The 15,738-nt window shown below is 54.5% G+C and overlaps 1 protein-coding gene across 1 annotated transcript in view; it reads right to left on the bottom strand.

Annotated features, from left to right (window-relative positions):
• Positions 1-15,738, bottom strand: part of MGMT (O-6-methylguanine-DNA methyltransferase) — a 121,154-nt gene that overhangs the window by 15,408 nt on the left and 90,008 nt on the right. The window contains exon 2 of the mRNA XM_023762650.1: positions 12,104-12,264. Coding sequence (XP_023618418.1) covers positions 12,104-12,264 — 161 coding nt within the window. The remainder of the gene's footprint in view (positions 1-12,103; positions 12,265-15,738) is intronic.

The following is a 15,738-nucleotide window of genomic DNA, read 5'->3' as shown; positions in this document are numbered from 1 at the left end:
TGAATCTCCTGGTGAACGGTTCCCGCTGTCGGACGGGGATCACGCCGCGCAGGAGGCACATCACTCCTGACAGAGCTGTCAGAAGGACAGGCGGAAGGAACCTGGCGAGCTTTAATTTCTCTGCAGAGGAACGAGGGGCTCTTTGGGGATTAATCTCAGCAGCAACGCCGAGCCTTTGCCGCAGGCAGCAGAGGAATTCAGAGGGAGTGGTGGTGGGCTGAGTGGGATCCGGCTCCGCGTGTGCAGCTGACTTTGGTTCTCACCCATTCAAATGAGGTCGGGCTGCCCAGGTGTGGGCGAAGGCGGTCCCCACAGGACAGGTCCCACGTGTGCCCTCGGCAGGGGACGCAGAGGGGAGGGGCGCCCGGCAGGGCACCTACCGGACAAGCTCCGAGTAGGAAGGGACATGGTAGGCCAGGGCGTTACCCAGCCAGGGGTCAGGCCCCTTCCCTCCTCGCAGGGACCAGGGCAGAAGCGCAGACAGGGGCAGCCGTGGGCCACCCCCCAGGCAGCAGGCTCAGGAAACGGCCGGGTGCTCCTGCAGAGAGGGGCAGGGTGCAGAGGTGACCTAGGGCTGAGGCTCGGGGAGGTGGCCCGGCGAAGGGCACTGCGACGTGTGGAACCCGGAAATGCCGTCCTAGCAGCACTGAGGGGGGTGGGCAGGGGAGGGACGCGAGGGCATCAAGCCCAGAGGCCACCTGCACTTGGGTGTTCGTTCGGGAAGTCTCCGGGGAGCCCTCGCTCGTGCAGGGCCCTGGGGCCCTAGAGATGCAGGAGCAGGGGAGGCGGCGTTGAGTCCTGTGTCCACCCAGCACCTCGGCCGAAGGTTCTGTGCTTCCCCTCGGGGGCCTCACTCACCCCAAGAACGACCGTTCAAAACCATCCTCATTCACAGGGTGCACTTTCCACCCTCCTTGTGGAATGAAGAAGGAACAGCCGTGCTGCCAGCTCCTCACTAAGAAACACAAGGCACGCCTTCCCACGCGCACCCAGGGGCTGAGCCCTGGCTGGTCCGTCATCCCACCCTTAGGTGTCTGGTCTGCAGAGCAAGGATATGCTTAGAAGACGGCCTGGAGCCAGGGCGGTTGAATCAGTCAAGGGCACAGGCAATAACATGCGTCCCTGGTGCTAGAAAGGCCACGGCTACGCTTCACAAGACCCCCACAGCGGTCAAGGCCACGGACACGTCTCCTGCAGCCCCGTGTGCCCAGCACAGGTACCCCATCATCTCTGTACCCTCCTCCCGGCCCGGGCGCTGCCACTAGAATTCGCTCTGTCCACACAGTGTGCACAGCTCACCAAGAAGGCCTCCCAGAGCCGGCTACGTGGGAGCAGAGGCAGGAGCAGGCACTGGTGTTCCGGAGCAGACTCGGAAAGAGGGAGGGACGCCGTGGGCCCGGGAGGCTACACGGGGTTGGTGTCCAGCAGAACCGAGGCAGGAGGAGGCCCCGCCTGCCCCCCCAGCTCCAGGGGACTCTCCCCAGAGACTCCCCACATATGCTCACCCCCTGCTGTGGTTCCGTGCGGCCTGCCCACGCGGCCCGTGCTTAGACCTTCATGTCCCAGAAGTCCTTTGATGTGGCTGTTACTGTGCCTAGAACTTGACAGTAAGTGGGCAGAGAACTGACAGGTAGAAAGATCTTTGTTCCAATGACAAGGCAACTTGGCTCCGTTCCTTAGTTTCCCGTGAGACAAACTGCCCACCGAGGAGCGCTCTCCCTGCAGAGCTGTGGCTGCAGCAGCGGCGTGCCCAGCCCTGCACACGGGGGCACGCGGGGACCATGTCCTTGGTGCCTTCTGCTGGATGCCATGGACAGCACTTGAGAGTAAGGGCCGGAGTCCTCGCTGAGCTGACGGGCAGAGCGGTGCCCGGGCCACTCGCCCTCGCGGGGACTCGGGGGAAAACGCTCCCCGTGGTGAAGGTGGCAGCCCCTTCTAGGGCTGGGTGTTTGGTGGCCTCAGTTCACCCTCATGCTGACATCGTTACCGCCGTCCCCAGGTCACAGATGGCGACTCAGAGGCCTCGAAAGGCTGTTCTGGGCTGAACCGTGTCCCCCCAAATTCAAATGCTGAAGTCCTAACCCGCAGCACCTCAGAAGTGATAGGAACTTTAAAGAGGCGATTGAGTTGAGACCTGACTCTGGTCTGACTGGTGTCCCTATGAGAGGAGGAGATGAGGACAGAGACCAGGGGATCTGTGCAGAGGGACGGCCACGGGAGAGGTGTCCATCTCCAGCCCAAGCAGAAGGGCTCAGAGGAAACGGACTTGGTCCTGGACTCTCAGCCTCCAGAGCTGAGAGGGAAGCCGCCAGGCTGGGCTGCTTGTCACTGCGGCCGCCGCGCTGACTGAGACACAGGCTGAGAGTGCATTCCGGGGCTGCGCAGGCAGGCAGAGGGGGCGCTGGCTCCCACACGCCGCAAAGGCTTTCACGACCATCCCCCAGGCTCCACGCCACCTGACAGCCCCGACACAAAGGCAGCGTCCCTCCTGGCGATGGAGGCCTGTGTGGCACGTGGACGAACCCCCAGACACCTCCAAAGATGACACCGCTGGGGAAGGGCCCAGGGCGGCATGGAGCAAGCCTAGCCGCCTCCCCTGAAAGCCCTGCAGAACGGGGCTGTGTCCAGGTCCCTCCTGAGAACCACAGCTGCTTAGGACACTCAGGTCTGCTGTTCTGGCGCCGAGTGAAGATCTGCCCTTGACAACCTGGGGCCAGAGGGGTGCGGGCTCACCTGGGAGGCGGCCGCAGTTTCCGGGCCACACACTGGACAGGCTGCTGGGCTGCACAGCGCTGCCCACCAAACCGCAGGTCAGAGTGACAGCTCCCTGAGCACCTTTAGCAGGAGGAGCAGACAGATGACAGCCTCGTGGCTCCAGTCATGCGAATCACACACTTTGCAGGGGCCGAGAAGCTCTGGCCTGAACACCAAGGTCAAACCAAAGGCAAGTGCCCCTGCTCTGGGTGTCGAGCTGTGGTCAGCCTTGGTCAGGGGGCTAAGGCAGTGAGCTTGGTGGCCCTGTCACCGTGCATGGCTGTACACGGGAGCATCCAGCGTGCACGTGAGACGTCTCCGAATTCTCTGCAGGCACACCCCGGGCCGCCCTCCAGCTCTGCAGACCAGACGGAGGCAGGAGCTGTGAGCACCGACAGCCCTCACACCAACGCTCTTATTAATACAAATGGGGCCATGAATAACATTTAAATGCATCAGCTTTAACACAAATGAACAAGACCATCCGATGAAACTTAAAAAATGAATCCTGGCCCTGGCCTGTGTGGCTCAGTTGTTTGGACAGGGTCCCATGCCCCAAACAGCTGCCAGTTCAATGCCCAGTCAGGGCACATGCCTAGGTTGCGGGCTCGATCCCAGGTTGGGGTGTATACAGGAGGCAGGCCGATAGATGTTTCTCTCTCTCCCTCTCCTTTCCTCTCTCTCTCTCTCAAATAAATAATTAAAAAAAAACATTAAAAAAATGAATCCTATATTCTAGAAAACAAAACACAGCCAGGGAAGAAAAGAGTCAGGGACCCCCAGCCAGGGGCCGCCACGGCGAAACCACGGCGGACTGTGAAGGGCGCGTGGCGCCAGGACGCAGGCTGTGATGGACATCAAAAGGTGTTAATGGTTTCAATATTTATCTGCTGCAGGGAAGCACTCTGAAAAGAAGACAGAAAAAAAATTCTGCTAATGGCTGTGTCTTTGCCATTAAAATGAAAAGCTTAATGCATCTTATAATCAGAGGACAATTTGCAAATCATTAAGAGAAATGTAAAATTCCATTAAAATACAAATCAAGAGACTCTCCCCGGACTAATAATCTTTTTGATATTATTTTGCATTTCACTATTTCTGTTCCAATACCCAGACCCCACCAGTGATCAGGCTCTGAACATGCTACTAACCACAGCCGACTTCTTTAACGAGAGACTGAGAGAAGGATCATCTGCGATTCAGAGCAGGTACTAATGAAGAATTCCATATATTCTGAAATTTAATTAAAACCCCAAAGATTTCAAATTAGATGCAATTTGAAATGCCTGGGGCAGAAATACATGCACTCGCGTGGCGAGGGTACCACACTGAAAGTTGATACCGTAATTGGTCTTGATGTATTTTTGTGTTGCTGGGCTGAAGCACAGAACTCATAACCATATAAAAATTCTCTGTAGATTACCTGCTCATTGAAAATGCCATCACTCAGGTAGCTCTCCACTAAATTACCATGCTGCTAAAATGCACAAAGTGACTCGGAGAGGAGAGCGGCACAGCTGGCCGACGCGCCGTGAGTTATGCATGCGTCAACGTGGCCTTTTTTCTTCGTAAAATATGCTCAGTTGAATATTAAAATATAATTGGCATTCAACCTAAGTAGCTTAAACCATTTTGTTATCTTCTTTTAAACTGATTTGGCTCCTCCGCAGTTATTTTCAAGGATGCGACTCACAAACTAATGATACCGTCACATTCAGCTAGGTTTGTGCCGTTCTACATTTGCCGTAAACAGGCGCCGTCTCAGCCGCCTGCTAGGGCCGCCTTTAATATGAGCTCCTCTTGAACATCAAAGGCCCAGTCCTCAGAAAGAAAGGCGGGGGGGATATGCCATTTATGTTGGTTCTTGCATATCTTATTCTAAAAAGAGAAAGGGATGCAAATTTCCTATAAGAAGTGTAGGTCTTGGCCAAGCAACGAGCCAGTGTCTCAGCTCCATCACTGGGTGAGAACTGTGCTGGGCACGGGCACGGGCACGGGCACGGGCACAGCCCAGCCAGGCAGGGATGTACGTCATTTAAAGAAGCAGACAATGCGAACCCACCCAGGCCGGGAACGGTCCTCCTCTGTACACAGGATGTATTTTGTGTCACAATGAACAGCGGTGCTCAAGAAAAGAAAAAGTAGTTGTCATAGTAACGGAGATACGGGATAGATTTATGATTGCTGAGAGGCAGTGCTCACCAGAAATACCATTTCCCAAAATATGGTCAATGTTTACTTTAGTATTTGGGAGGGCAGCACGAAAGCAGATCTCAACTTAAGTGACTGGGAGATGTATTTAAGGGTTAAAAAGACTTCCCTTTCCCCTACTTCACGCTTCAATGTGCTGGTTCAGAAGAATGTTGTTGGCATTGAAACATCACCCGGTGCCCCAGCGGGCTGAGCCTCTGGCCTGCGGACTCGACCCACGTAGTCATGGCAGCTGCACCCCTGGCCTCAGCCTCACCCCTCATCCAGGTAAGAGTCTGATTTCTCCATCCCAGCATGTGAAACATGACCTTTAACGGGCATATGCTTGTAAATCTTACATTCTGAGTCCGTTTGAATATAAGGGCAAAAATCGTGTGATAAAGCATTTAAATTAAGTAATCGTTTTTACACTTTTGGCTCCTACAAAGAGTTTCACAGCTTCATTGTCATGAATTTTATATAAATATTCACACATTTAACATATTGATAACTTCGAGTATTCTATGAAATTTTTACTAAAATATTTTCTCTAGAAACCTAGGTCATAGAATTCTATTTATTATTGCCAGAATGATATCAAAATACATGAACAGCGCCCGTGAACTGTGAGCATACAACACTCTGTGACAACAAAAATATCAAACATTCCTTTGGAAGCAAGCAGTGCACGTTTGTCTCGTGACTACAGTGGGAATAAAATTTTTAAAAGCATATTTAAGTGCAAAGTCTGTTTTTACTTTAAAATACAGGCCTGATAGAAAATCCCTATTTTCCAAAGCCCACGTCAAGTGAAAAATGGTTGCAGTGACAATGTGAATTCCATTTCCTGCTGGGCCCCTGCTCCTTGGAGGTGAACTAACCTGAGTCCAGGAGGCAGACACGGCAGATGACTGTGCATAATGTGAGCAGGCTGACTTTTATTTTTAATAGGAGCCTTCATCGGTTTGCTGTTTAATTACTGTGCTAGCGGTAACCGTTGTATTTAACGTGGATATTTTCCCATAAAAGCAGCCCTCGTAATCATTTCAATGATAAGTACTGTTTATCGGCAATAGACGCCCCATTCTATCCGACAAGTTCTGAAAGCAGCTAACGCTGTCTTTGTGGCTACCCTTCGAGCTTGGTTAGGTTATGCAGTGGGACTGCGGCGACCTTGAGTGAAGTTCACTTTTTACCTGATTCATGGAAACCTCAGGGAATGGAGGATCTGACCCCTCAGGTCTAGGATGGAACGTTCAGGTCACCAGGCTTCCCCGGAGGCCTTGGTGACCACTGATTACACAGGGACCAGGGACGTTCTTGGGGTCCAACAGGCTCTGTTCAGCCCCGACCAGCATCTCAGGAGCTGGACCCATCAACCACATTCTCCTCCAGGAGGGGGGCATTTTAAGCGCCTGCTCTCTAGCGGAAGTGTGAGGCCACAGAGGGGATTATGTGACTATTCCAAAGCCAGCCCAGCGATCCCCGGGCGGGACCCACACTTGATCTGTGAGAAGGGCTCGAATCCAGAACCCGAAGAACCGCGTCCCCTCTGCGGGCCCTGCCGTGGCTCACGGTCTACAGAAGAATCCAGAGCCTCATGTGTCCAGCTGTTCCAACAGTCAAATGGGAAACGATGAACTAAGACACAATCCGGACCCCAGGCCTTTGGCCCCTGAGATTCACCAACATGGCAGAGTGCGGTCATCAGCAAGCTGAGCAGAGAGCAGCCGGTGCCCCGAGTGTTTCTGAGCTGGCGTGGCCAGTCCCACGCCCATGGAGTCAGGACCAACCAGGACAGCGGCCGCCAAGAGCCAGCGCCCCGCAGGGACCTGCGGGACCATGTCCTCTCTGCTCAGGCTGGGAGCCCCACCCAGAGAAACCTCAACCCAGACGCCATCCTGGTCACCTAGCATTTGCGATCCGCTGAAGCGCTGGAAGCGACAGTGTCCAATGTGGCCAGGGACCAGGCAGCCCGGAGAGGGGGCGGGCGAGCCCACGGGGGCCTCTCCTCTGGGGAAGGGCAGTGCCCACTGCTGGACCCTCTGCAGAAAGCAGCCTCCTCTCCGAAGGGCTCGTGACCGCTGGGGCGGGTCTTCCGCTCCCACGGGGGAGGGACCCCTCGATGGCTCAGCCCGAAATGTCCTCGGTGAAGCAGACTGCGCTCCCCACCTCGTCGCCTCCAGGCTGGCTCTACACCCCGTAGACTGCTCGCTTCCAGCAATTTCTGCCCTCCTTTCGCTCTCAAACATCCCACTCATCTTCTCTCTCGTGGTCCTAACCATGGGAACATGCGGGTTTTTCTGTCCATGACACAGGCGCCGGGCTGCTCCTGCTGCTGGCCCTGCTCTGATTCCCGACACCTGATCGTCTCCGGCACCTGGACTTCCCGGCCACACCTGCTCTCGGGCTCTGGACCTGGTCTCTCCGTCTGACCTGGCCCAGCCCCAGCCCCTGAGGCCTGGGACCCAGGTTCCCACGTTTACCGCCCCGAAAAGGCACTCGGCAGCTCCAGGGCTGAAAGAGGCGTTCCAGCAGCTGCCTCCCTCCCACGGACGTAAGAGCAGTGTCCTTGGCTGGCTCTCATCCCGCCCGGGCACCCCTGCCAGCCCCACCAGTGACATCGCAGCAAGGCCAATGATCCGCATGTCCCCATTTGAGAGGGGGACCGGTGATGGCCTGCCCCGGAAGCGGTAAGTGCATCCCTGTTTCAGCCGCTCTCTTCTATGTGAGCTGGTGATGGTCTTTAAACTCAGGGGAAAATATAGCACCAACAGCTGGAAGCACAGCGCTGCCTCCTGCTGTGGTCACAGGGGGAGGGGGGGACTAAAGAGAAAACCCTCCGACCCCCAAGACCCTCTGAAGACTAACTTGCTGGATCCGCGGCTCAGGAAGCACCGTGAGGAGCAGCAACGGGCTCCAGACATGGACCGAAGGGGGCTCTGCGCCTGGGAGACCCAGGCCTGGCTGGCCTTTTCCAGGACGTGAGGGACAGCCAGGGACAGAGGAGCTGGCCGGGTGGCTGAGGGTGTAGGGGCTGGAGGACGGCCCTGCTCGGCACCCAAGTGGGCTTCTAGCTTTAAAGGGCTGTCTTGGTAAGCACAGAGGTAAGCATGGCTCCATTCCTCGCGCTGTCCCTGCCTCCCAGGACTCACAGCCTCCCCTGGAAGGCCCTGGGCTCTGGGACTCCCCAGGACACCGGGAGGGTAGCTGAGCCCCCTGACGGGGCCTCTCCTGAAGTCTCTGGCGGGAATTTGGGGAGAGGCCCTTGGGAAAGGGGTTCTCACAGCCCCACGAACCCGAGAATCCTTCCGAGGCTCCGTGCCGGAGGCTGTAGCCGGCAGGTTTAAAAATGCAGGTTTTTACTACTGTCATGCCACCGGTTTCATAGCTACAAGCTAATAGCTGTGACGAAGGAATTATTAAAGTGTTAAATATTTCATTTAAAAGGGAACATTGCCGTCACTTTAAAAAGAAAACTCAGACCTCATCTGTTGAAAACCATCATGTGCGAGATGGCACCGGGAGGAACGGCTAAGGGCCAGGCATCTCGCTGGGTGTGTGTGTGTGTGTGTGTGTGTGTGGGTGTGTGGGTGTGTGTGTGTGTGTGTGTGTGTGTCCCCAGCACAGGGCCGGGCCCTCCCCGGGGAGCCACCCACCCGGGCTGGCAGGTAAAGCAGAAAGGCCGGGGTTAGCAGCCTGCCCGCCGGTCTCATCTTCCTGGCCACGGGCAGCCTGTGAGCGGAAGGGCCTCCGTGGGCAGAGGGAGGGCTCCGAACAAAAAGAAGCGCCTGCGCCCATTCTGAACGGGAAGCCGGCCCCGCGGGTCCACAGGCTGCGCTCCGCGACTTCACGGTGAGACAGCGCCCGGCCAGGCGCCACCTTTGTGACTCCAGTGCTCCTGCCACTGGCCTCTCAGGCTACCTCAGATGCATGTACACTAAGAAGGTAAACTTATTTGTGAGAAAACCGAGAAGTTAGGGAGTGTTCACAGAAAATAGGTTTAAATGATATTTCATTATGAAAGAAACATTAAGCAAAGGTTTACTTCAAGAATAATGGCTTCACTAAAGAACGGTTTCTTGGAGAAAAATGAATTCAAAATACACAAGACTGACCTTGGGAGAGGTTTCTAGGGAGGACGTGACCTCCCCGATACGCATCGTTGTGCTACGAGGCTGTGAGCTCTCGGTCACAGAAAAGCGATTCTGTCCACACTTGAACAAACCAGCTCAGCAAACACCAAACCCCAAAACACAAGAAGAAAACGCCCACCTCTAAAACCCCAACCTCAGAGGAAGCTCGGCGTGCTCCACAGCTCACCGTTCACGTTAATTCCTTCACAGCGAGGTCCCGTGCTCCTGGCTCCTGCCCCTGACAGCCCCCTCTCCTGGCCCCGGGACCAGGCAGCGATCGGTTCCCTGAGAGAAAGCCCCAGAGAGCTACCTGGCTGCTGCTCTAACTCCGGGAATTCTCCGAGAGGAGCTGAACCACCTGACATTCCCAGCATCTGATGCGTTAACCTGGCGGACAGCAATGTCATGTGGTTCACCTTCGCATGCATTTTTGTGGCTCCTTCCAAACGGAGCCAGCGGTTCACAGTGCGCTCACCTCACGGAGGATCCTGCAAGGACAGGCAGTCTGGCCACGCGCAAGAGGGGCCCGTGGGCAGCAGGACAGGCCACGCTGCGGCCTGAGGGGCAAACGGCGGAGGGCCTGGGGCAGAGGTCACGAGCGGTACTTCAAGGCTTCAAGAAGAAAGAGTGGGGGACAAGTGGAAATAGGCAGACCTGGTCTCTCAGAAGCCAGAACATGAGGAAACAATGACACACAGACGTATGCTCAACATACTCAAAAGTTAACATGCACAGAAAGAAGGACACTTATTCCCCATTTAAAATGCCCCCCCCCCCGCTGTTTGCACAGAGGCTCATTTCTCTGTGTTAATCCCAGCCCCACAGCTCCGAGGCTGCCCACCACCTCCCTTCGTGGGGTCTGTCCTCTCCCTACGACAGTGATGGCGAACCTTTTGAGCTCGGCGTGTCAGCATTTTGAAAAACCCTAACTGGTGCCGTGTCACATATAGAAATTTTTTGATATTTGCAACCATAGTAAAACAAAGACTTGTATTTTTGATATTTATTTTATATATTTAAATGCCATTTAACAAAGAAAAATCAACCAAAAAAATGAGTTCGATGTCATAGGTTCGCCATCACTGCCCTACGATGTCACTGGCTCCTAGACACACGGCAGAGAGAGCAAAGCCCACAACAGCTGGACACACAGGGGAGTGGCACAGCCGGTGCCGGTGCCAATGAACTCTGTGCTGGCCACCTCCCTCCTTAAACAGTAACATCCCCACACCTGGCCCCTGCCCGGGAGTGACTGAGCAGCGTGGACACCCTGGGCCCGCAGCCCGTAACTGTGGGCCGGCGGGTGCTGCCCCCACCTCCCAAACCAGCTGGAGGGGGCCCCGGCGCACTCAGAAGTGCCCGTCAGCACTGCAGGGCTTGTCTCACGGGGGGCGGGATGGGCTACTAGGGTAACTGGGACCTTCCTCCTTATCCCCACGGCTGCTCCCCGCTGGCCCTGGTCACCAGCCCTCCCATCACCATGACCTGCTGGCCGAGGAGACGGCCTGGCCTGGTGCGGGCCCAGAGCCGGGGACGCAGGGCAAGAGCGGCTGGTCCCCCTCTCCAAGAGCTGAAGACAGGCCTCCAGGACCAGACAGGCCCGCTGCTCCCCACCCCCTCAGACGCACGGAACTGCTGCCCTGGTTTTGTAAGATTTTTGTTCTGACAATTTCAAAACCTGAAATGTCTGCTCCCCATGTGACAGAAGGAAAGCCGGTTGGACGGTTCTTTCCCAGCAGCGGAGAGAAGAGGTCATGGCTCCCAGATTCCCAGCTGCCTCTCTGAGTCCCTCGGCTCGCAGAGCATGGCCCCGGCACAGTCACCCACCCGCCATCAGCCCCGGGACTCCTGGTGCTGGGGGAAGGGGCCCGAGCAGGCGGGGCGAGCACGGGGCCCTGTGGACGATGGTGGGTTCTGGACACGTGCAGAGCGCCGTCCAGCTGCCCCATCCTAGACCCCCCGTGAGAATCTCTGGAGCGCCCCCCTGACAGAGACCTTCTGAACGACACGGGCTGACAGGCCCTCTTCTCAGAACTTCCCCGGCTAGTTCATTATGTGCAAAAACGCTCAAGGTCTTCTCTGTTGACTGTGAGTCAACTCACATGTTAGCTCAGCCTTTCAGGGGTTTCTCTACCCGCCTCCCTGTAAACACTGCTCCGTTTTCAAGTTCGTTTTCGCTGAAAATCATAGTAGGAATTAGAATGCCATTAAACTTATTTGGTGCATTCCATTTTCCAGTTCAAGATTGCTTTACATTTACCCTACCTGAAGTCTCAGGGCGATTCTTTAAGCACACGGCTGTATGCCTTCACACGGATATACCTGTATAAATGCTCACTTATAACAAAACTTGAAGAGTCTCTATGCAAAATAAACCCGTGTGTGGTATGTGTCTAGAATGACTTCCTGCCGTAAGTAAGAATCCAAACAAGAGCTTACAAAGAAACGCCTGGGAAAACGTTTTGGGATTATCACAGACTGTTTGTGCCTCCGGCACACTCCACGGAGGCAACGCGTTCACGCTCATCCCTTAAAAGTAGAACTTCTCACTATGGCAAGTTCGAGAAGTGAAGGTGAAAACTCACCCAAGAAGACTCTGCTGCTACCCAGGCTGACGTACGTGTCAGCCACCGGGTCGATGGCCGTGGCTGCCTGTCCACAGCCTCGTTTTCTGTGCTATTGGCCAGTAGAGAGTTCAAGTTCACAATGAGCTCATTGAGAAGTTTACTGCCGCTCAGATGTGTTCCTGCTTAAACCTTTCCGCCCGCGAGAGTCCGGAGTCGGTCTGCATGCATCATGTTCACTGCCTTTGCCAAGAACGACGGGACCACGTGCCAAAACTAACAGAGCCACTGGGAAGCGGAGGGGCTCGCGCACTCTGTCCTAACAGCATGGCCACATGCTGCCCGGGCAGAGGATGGAAGAGAATGGAGCTGGTCCAGTCAATAAAACACGCTGTGACGTAAGTGACAGCTAACGGGGCCGCTCCCTGAAGGAAGCGCCGCGGCGGCGGAGGTACTGACCTTGCAGGAAGATGGGGTGGTGGAGCGCAGGCACGGGGAGCTCCTGGAGGGCCGTGGGCTCCTGGAAGTAGGCGTCTAGCCAGGCCGCACACTCCATCAGGGGCTTCACTGTCTCCTCTGGGCTGCCGAGCGGCTCAGGAGGGGCGGGGGCCAAGGTGGGGCTGCAAAAGTGATAACAGGAGATTAATAAAGCTCGAGGCCCTGCTCCACACATCTGAAGGGCAAACAGAAAACACTGCCGCCCTGACGGGGTCAAGGCTAGCTGTGGCATGAACACCCACGTTTCCACTAGCTGAGCGACAGGTGTGAGGACGGCAGAGGCGCTGGAGGAGGGCCAGGCTGAGGCCCGGGGGGTTTTCTCACCCACGAGTCCACCTTCCGCTTTAAGAAACATGACATCTTTGAAAACAGCAAAGAAGGAGGCCGGTGGGTATGGAACCCCACCTCTCGGATGAAGATGCCCGTGTCCCGTAGTGTTCGCCCCCTCCTAGGGGTGATTCCTAGGAAGGGGGGTCCCAGGACACGGCACTTCTGTTTGGGGCTCTGAACGCTTGTGCCGAGCCAGAAGCAAGCTGTGACAGAGCGATGACGACAGCACAGAAGCAACTCCAGGGCCGGTGTGCCTGTCCCTCTGCAGGACGAACGGGTGTATGTTTGCCTCTATGGTCACCTGTCAGTCAGGTCACCAGAGTTCGCTACCAAAAGCCTTTTCCAGAAATGCTAGGAAAGTAATTACACTGCTCCTCACCCTCTCACCTGGCCACCCCCAAGAGAACAGCACGTCCACGCGTTTCCAATCGCCTGTGCTCTTTCAGAGGCATTTCCTCCCCGTCTGCTCTCCGTCCACGGAGTCTCATGCTTGACGGTGTCTGTGTGTGGGTCCTTCCGGGGTTTGTGATTTCAGTTACAGGACCATGACTTCCATGCGTGGGGTTTCCAGTTGTTCCTTTTCCAACTCTTATTGCTCATTGCGGTTGCCAGTCTCCCTTTTATCTCAAGTTTAAAGCAATGCACTCAGGCTCCCTTCGGTGGCCTGTTTGGTCCAGCTGGTGATTTTGTCTGCGGGACCTGCAGCCGCCCCTCACGGAGCCGACCTCTCGGCAGGGGCTGGTTTCTGGGTATGTGCTCCGCTGGAGCAAGAAGACCAGTCCCAGTCCCGCAGGTGACTTTCTTGCCCACCACCAGGCCCCGGACATAGGGCACACGTCCTGGGTGCTCCAGGCCTGGTGGGCAGTTGCTCTCATCGTCCTTTCAGACGCTACAGCTGCTGAGCTTTGTTGGGACGGCAGGGAAGCCGCCAAAATACAGGTGCAGAGGCTCTTCCCGGAGCCCCGCCGCCTCCCTGCCAGGCGCCCCACCCGGAGGCAGGTGGGGGAGCTGCACTCTGCAGGCTGTCTGTCTTCAACCTGCTCTCACGGCCCCTGGGAGAGGCCATCACCTGGCCACGCGGCCCAGCACAGGGAGGTGAAGAGAGACAATGCACCAAGTCCCCGCCTTCAACTCATCGGGGGGACTCCCTCCTGAGGTGGCCAGAGAGGGTCAGGGGTCCCCTCAAAACCTCCCATGACCACCTGGGACTGGCCCCTCCTGCAGAACCCAGATGGGGCTGGGGTGCTGGTCAGGATCACCGCTGCTGGTCTTCAGGGCTGTGGGGCCTGCTGTCCGTCAGGCACAGAATCGGGGTTCCTCAGCGAGGAGGCGAACACTACGGGAGATGGGCGTCTTCATCCGAGAGGTGGGGTTCCATACCCACCGGCCTCCTTCTTTGCTTCCAGATTCACGTCTCCTGACTCAGATACCCCCGTGACACAGGGTGCCTCGGGCACCCCACGGCAATGCCCACGCCGGTGGCCGCGCCCGCTGCTGCTCAGGGAATTGAAGTGGGAGCTGGGTTTCCTAGCATTTCCATCCTCAGAGGACATTTGAAGAATTTTTATAGTAGTGAAATTCATCTGAAATTGATTTTTTATGCTTGTGCTAAAGACCTCAACCTCTGCCTTACTCTGTGGCTCTCCTTTTTAACTCTTTCTCTATTGGCGTTAGATTACTATTCATGGGTGAAATGTAATTAAGCAGCTTTGATTCTGGAGCCAGGATTTATGATGCTACATTTAAAACGAATGACATTAAACACACACATAAAACCAGATTTTTAAAGCCATGACACAAATTTCCATTTCTACAATAAAATGAAATTTATTCTCTGCCCTGCCCTCTCCTCCAACCTCGCCCGGCTCGTCCCTGGGAGAGCTGTGGTGTGACGGTTTCCGGGCGTCGCTGACGGCCACTCAGATCACAAAGGAGGCCCTTCGGCTCCACTACCCCTCAGCCCTGAACTCCCGGCCATGGGGGGCCCTGAGCCCCACGCTCGCTTAAACCCCAAGCCCAAGTCTCCCCGGGGAGCCAGGCAGCTCCCCCACCAGGGACATGCAAACACCACGGCCACCGATGGTTCAGGTGCCAACGTCGAGGACGGGAGGAGCAAGAGGCGGTTTAAACTTGAACTGGGCCCCACGACTCCCTTTCTGGGTGGCCGGAGGTATGTTGCTTAAATTGGAAGTCAGTTTTTAATGGACATCCTAAGACCTTCCTATTTGGGCCTGAAATGAATGTCAGAACCTCAACAAGCCCACAGAGGAATTTACTGTAGTATTTTAAAACACCCATCAAAAACACAGAGACATTTTTATGTCAATTTCCAACTCCTCCCCCATAGAAGGTACATGTCATAAGAACTGCATATTTTTTCTTTTTAAAAATAATTGATTCTTAAAAATACATCAGCAACAATAAAACATTTTTAAAAGACAATTTAAATAGTACACTTGGCAGACTAGAATGCCTTAAAAAAGCCTACTTACTTTCTCCCTTAAGTGTTCAAATTATGAAAAGAAAAACTGTATTTTAGCAACACTTTAGCATATCATTAAAAATCCCCACTACTTGACAGATGAAGATAAAAACACCCCAAAACTATAGATGAATTATCAAGTCCCTAATGATTGCAAAACAATTACAGGATGCAGGGCAATCTAGTTAAATTTTATTCAAAAGCTTACCACACTTGTGTTTTCTTTTATTTTTCTATCAAGAAACCCATGAGGCTTAAGCACAATTCATTATGTATGAGACCCCACTTGCGGTGCCTGACTGTTGATTAATAGCAAAGTTTGCTGTATGTACATTTGCAACATTAGATGCATACAATATGCTAACTTATTCTTTCACTGAAACTAATTATTTACAAAAATGACTACTTGAGACTACAATTTATTAAATGCATGCATCCAGCCTCAGCTCGGCCCCCAAAGACAGCCCGGAATGAAGATCTTTTACTCGATGTGACAACTTGTAGAAATGCAGTTATTAATATTGTAAATGTGGCAAATAAAGAGTTCAAACAGCCTCATGTCCACGCCGGCGCTGCTCTTCTCCACTGAAGCAGCGAACAAAGCAGCGTTTCAACGTCTCCCACACGCGTGAGAGGCACGTTCCTCTTTTCTGGCGTAATTCAGCTTCTCATAAAGAACATGCTCAGACGTTAGGAATGAGCAGCTTAAAGAAAGAGCAAACATAAAACAGGAATAAAAAGTCCTAATCAAATTGCTGCTTAAGTCGATTTATTACAATTCTGT

Source organism: Myotis lucifugus, unplaced genomic scaffold (assembly GCF_000147115.1).
Source record: "Myotis lucifugus unplaced genomic scaffold, Myoluc2.0 scaffold_255, whole genome shotgun sequence".
In the NCBI taxonomy this organism is placed as follows: domain Eukaryota; kingdom Metazoa; phylum Chordata; class Mammalia; order Chiroptera; family Vespertilionidae; genus Myotis; species Myotis lucifugus.
This window is presented reverse-complemented; position numbering and strand designations above follow the sequence as displayed.